General features: G+C 56.7%; 1 protein-coding gene and 1 pseudogene across 1 annotated transcript; both read right to left on the bottom strand.

Moving 5' to 3' along the window:
* Positions 1-637: 637 nt before the first annotated feature.
* On the bottom strand, positions 638-2,637 carry LOC129069555 (40-kDa huntingtin-associated protein-like; annotated as a pseudogene).
* Positions 2,638-3,215: 578 nt separating this feature from the next.
* Positions 3,216-3,569, bottom strand: LOC129069556 (histone H2A-Bbd type 2/3-like). Its single transcript, XM_054572227.1, has one exon. It carries the CDS (start codon positions 3,567-3,569, stop codon positions 3,216-3,218), a length of 354 nt encoding a protein of 117 aa, XP_054428202.1.
* Between the last annotated feature and the right edge of the window lie 340 nt (positions 3,570-3,909).

The following is a 3,909-nucleotide window of genomic DNA, read 5'->3' on the forward strand; positions in this document are numbered from 1 at the left end:
TCTATCCCCAAACTGTGTCCTTAAATCTCATCCCAAAAGATTGGTACTGTATACAACTTCAGCCCAAAGGGTGCATTTCCCCAAAGCTGATTGATTGAGAATCAGATTATACTCTGAGGAGTTATTGTTATCACTGTCAAAACTGTAAAGAAAATAAAATTGAATTAAAAAAACGGCTAAATCAGTTTGCATGTAGCATCTGGACCAAAAAAGCCTTGAAAATTTAATATTTTTAAATAGGAGGCCATTGTGTATGATCATATGCACGATCACACAACACCAAAGAACCGTACTGATTTTACATTGTTAAGTAAGAGTTACAGAAAGATTCCTACTACAAATAAAAGATTACGGGTACCTCTCAGAATAGAACCAGATATGTGAATTCCAATGCATACCTGGCACATTTGCATTGCAGGGACCCCCATTTCCCTCCAAACACACTCCCAACCCGACATTGCACCAGGCACATTTGCTTTGCAGCTATCTAAGTAAATGATCTCTGTGGACTCATTGTCCGGGATATTGTATACTAGGTACACTGTCAATTTCAAATGAATGAATACATCTTGGAACTGAAAAAGAATGATTTGTTTCTGCTTTCTGCATCCTGACAAGTATCTAAGTGATTCCCATGTTATAGCTGAAGTAAATATAAACTACAAATCATGATTATTGGAATGGTTTTATCATGGATTTAGGGCTGTAACAACAATGTACGGAATCCCATGAATACGTACGGGGTGGATAAAACAAAGGAGAAATTGGGTCATCACATAGATATAGAAATACTCCAAGAAATTAACCACGATTAAAACAACAACAACAACAACATAGCTTAAGCATTCAGACAGAAGTACAAAACAGAACCCTGACAATGAAATGAAGATTGTGGGGCGGGGCGCGGTGGTGGCGCATGGCAAGGCAACTTGGGTGGAAGAGGAAAGGGATAAAAGGATTCTCATTTTTATGTTGCAGTTTCGGGGAAGAGAGCCAATTGCTCTGCTCCAATCCTAGTATAGTTTCTTCTCCCACTATTACGGAAATAAGCCTCGGGTAATTTTCAGTCAACTAAATTCCTGTGGTGGGAAGAGGAAAAAGCTAAACAAAGGTAGAATCACTGGGATCAATGTCTTTTTTTTTTCCCCTCCAAAGGCAAAGGTGGATGTGTGAAGCTGGTAACAGGCAAAGACACTTGGTTAAGAACCCCTGTCCTGAGGGGGAGATGGTTTCTTGCAGAACGAGATGCAGGAGGTGGTTCTGCTCGGCACTCAACAGTGGCCACATCTCCACCTGCAGCGATTTGATGGCTTCCGTGTCCTTCTCGTGGGTAGCCGTGACCAAGGACTGGAGCAGCAGAAAGAGCTCCTCTGGAAGCTGGCCACTGGCCTCCTGCCCGTGGCTGTCGAAAGCCTCCCAGAAGTACACGTCCAAGGTGTGGGCATGCTCCGGGAGGAGTTTGGCGGGTGGTGGCCGCAAGAGCAGCAGCAGCAACACACGGGACACCTGGCAGCAGACCACCATCTCCCAGAAGGCGCCTAGCAAGGCACCTGAGGGCGTGGCCACAAAGCAGGCAGTCGGAGGGCACAGTGTGGCGGGCTGGACCCTGGCCGCGCCGCGGCGGAGCTGGGGCCCAGGCAGCTGCACCTGGAGCCTGCAGCAGGAATGGCGGTGGCGGCTGAAACGGTTGGCTGCCGTGTTTCTGCGCCAGGCGCTGCAGGCGTGTGAAGACCTCCGAGGCGCCATTTTAGTCACGCGCCAACAGCTGGCAGGAGGCGGCATCGCCAAGCGCCTGAGGCGCGGCCAGGGGCAGGTGGAGCGGCTGTAGCTGGGTGGCGCGCTGGAAGGGGACGGCAGCGGCAGCCGGCTGACCCAAGTCGCACAGGGCGGCCGCCAGCTCCAGGCAGAGGGTGGCGGCAGCCGGCTGGCCCAACTCAAGGTGCAGGCGCACCGCGGCACCCAGGGCGCTGGCAGCTGCCTGCAGCGGCTCCCCGTAGGCGGCGGAGCAGACGAGGCGCTGGCGCGCGTCGCGCTCCTGCCGCAGGAAGAGGCGGGCGGCCTCGGTGAGCGCCAGAGCTTCCCCGGGCCCGTGGAAGAGCGCCTGATGGCAGCGCGCATCCGCCAGCTGGCACCAAGCCGCATAAGGCAGGCACTGCTGAGCGCGCAGCTCGTGGCCCAGCTGTCTGAATAGCTCGGCAGTCTCTGCCACGTTCGGCTTCCGCAGGAACCGCTTCTTCAGCTTGTTCAACACCTGGCGATACCGGGCGATACCTGGCCAAGTAGTGCCCGGCATCAGGCCCCGGGGCCGAAAAGCCACCCAGGCTAGCAGCGGATGCGGCCATGTTCCCAGCTCGAGTGCTTCCGCTGGGTGGACTTTGCGGGTGCAGGATGCTAACTGCGACGTGACCTGCGTCCTGCTTGGGTCGGCTGCCCGTGAGCGCTTGCGCAGGAACCCGCAATGGAGCCCCGCGCCCCCTCCTGGCCGTGTGTTAAGTAAATCTCAGGTTCCTGGGGCCAGGCCTTGCCTGCTGCAAAGTGCACAAACAAATCACGGGTCCTGGGGCAGGGTCTAGCCAAGCGCCCTCTGTTGCAAGGTGACAGCTTGTTACCCCGGTTGCTATGGTATCTCCCAGCATGCCTCAGACAACAGGATCGAAACTAAACTCGTGATCCCGCGGGACCATCATTCCGATTTCGCAACTTTCTTGATTGCCCCCACCCCGACTCCTCAGTCTTCCTGTCAAAGCCCTTTGTTCACTCCTCCATCCCGCACCCGGGTTGGCATGGCACATTCACCCTTAGTCATGGCCTTGCACTCCACTCCAATGGACACCATCCTCCGGGGAACTTTGATGGGCTCTGACTTGCTCAGAGGCAATGGGAGAGTCTCCCATACCCCATCCCCACACCCACCTTAGCCAGCCTCTCCCACCCGGGGCCATGCCAGGAGAGGCTGCTCCTCTCATCATCCCCGACTCCACCCTCACACCCTGGCAGACCCCACCCCCGCCCCTCCCCCACCCCTCCAATGAGTTTGTCCCACAACCACCATGCAGACAAAGTGACTGAAGCAGGCACGTGGGTTTCTTAAAAGTTTAAACAGTTTATTTTCAACGACATTGCCCAAGGCACCAGACAGGCCCCGGCTGCTTGGGCTGTGAGCAGGCCTGGCGCCCTAGGCTTGAGGCCCGGGGAACCCTCGTCCTGATGGGCAGCTACTCCCAGTCCGGGGCCACCAGGGAAATGGTGGTGCTCCCAAAGAAGCCACTGAGCAGTGCGTTGTTGTGGATGGCCATGTCCACGAGCTGTGGGGTGATGCGCCGGCAGCCGTTTCTCTGGGCCTCGTTGCCCGCCAGCTCCAGGACCGTGGCGATCAGATATTGCAGGACGGCTGCGAGGAACACAGGCGCGGAAGAGCTTAGACGCAGGGCATAGTGGCGTTCCCGCAGGAGGCGCTCCAAGTGGCTCACGGAGAAAAGCAGCTCAGCTCTGGCGTCGGGGGTGCGGTTCCGCCTCTGGTGACCGTGACCGTGACCGGACGACCGTCTACGGTTCCTTCGACCAGGCATGCTGGGCGCTGGGCCTAGCTCTGCAGTGCGCTGTGGAGTGCTGCGGTGCGGTGCGGTGCGGTGCGGTGCGGTGCGGTGCGGTGCGGTGCGGTGAGATGCGGTGAGATCTGCCAGTTGGTCCCAACCTCTCTAGACAGCCATTCCGCAGGCCCCTACTCCGTATCCTAGCAACCACGGAGCGGCCGCTCGTTGGCAGGGCACGCGCTGTGCGACACACAAGTTCCACGAGGTCACTGCTTTCCCATTGGCCCCGGCGGGCCTGGGCGTGGGCCTGCAAAGAAATGGCGCTGGCAGCACCCTGCCCACGCGGCGCACTGGACCCTCACCTTGAGGGAGCTCT

This window comes from Pteronotus mesoamericanus, unplaced genomic scaffold (genome assembly GCF_021234165.1).
Source record: "Pteronotus mesoamericanus isolate MK-2021 breed Mesoamerican mustached bat unplaced genomic scaffold, CSHL_Meso_final contig_226, whole genome shotgun sequence".
Taxonomy (NCBI): domain Eukaryota; kingdom Metazoa; phylum Chordata; class Mammalia; order Chiroptera; family Mormoopidae; genus Pteronotus; species Pteronotus mesoamericanus.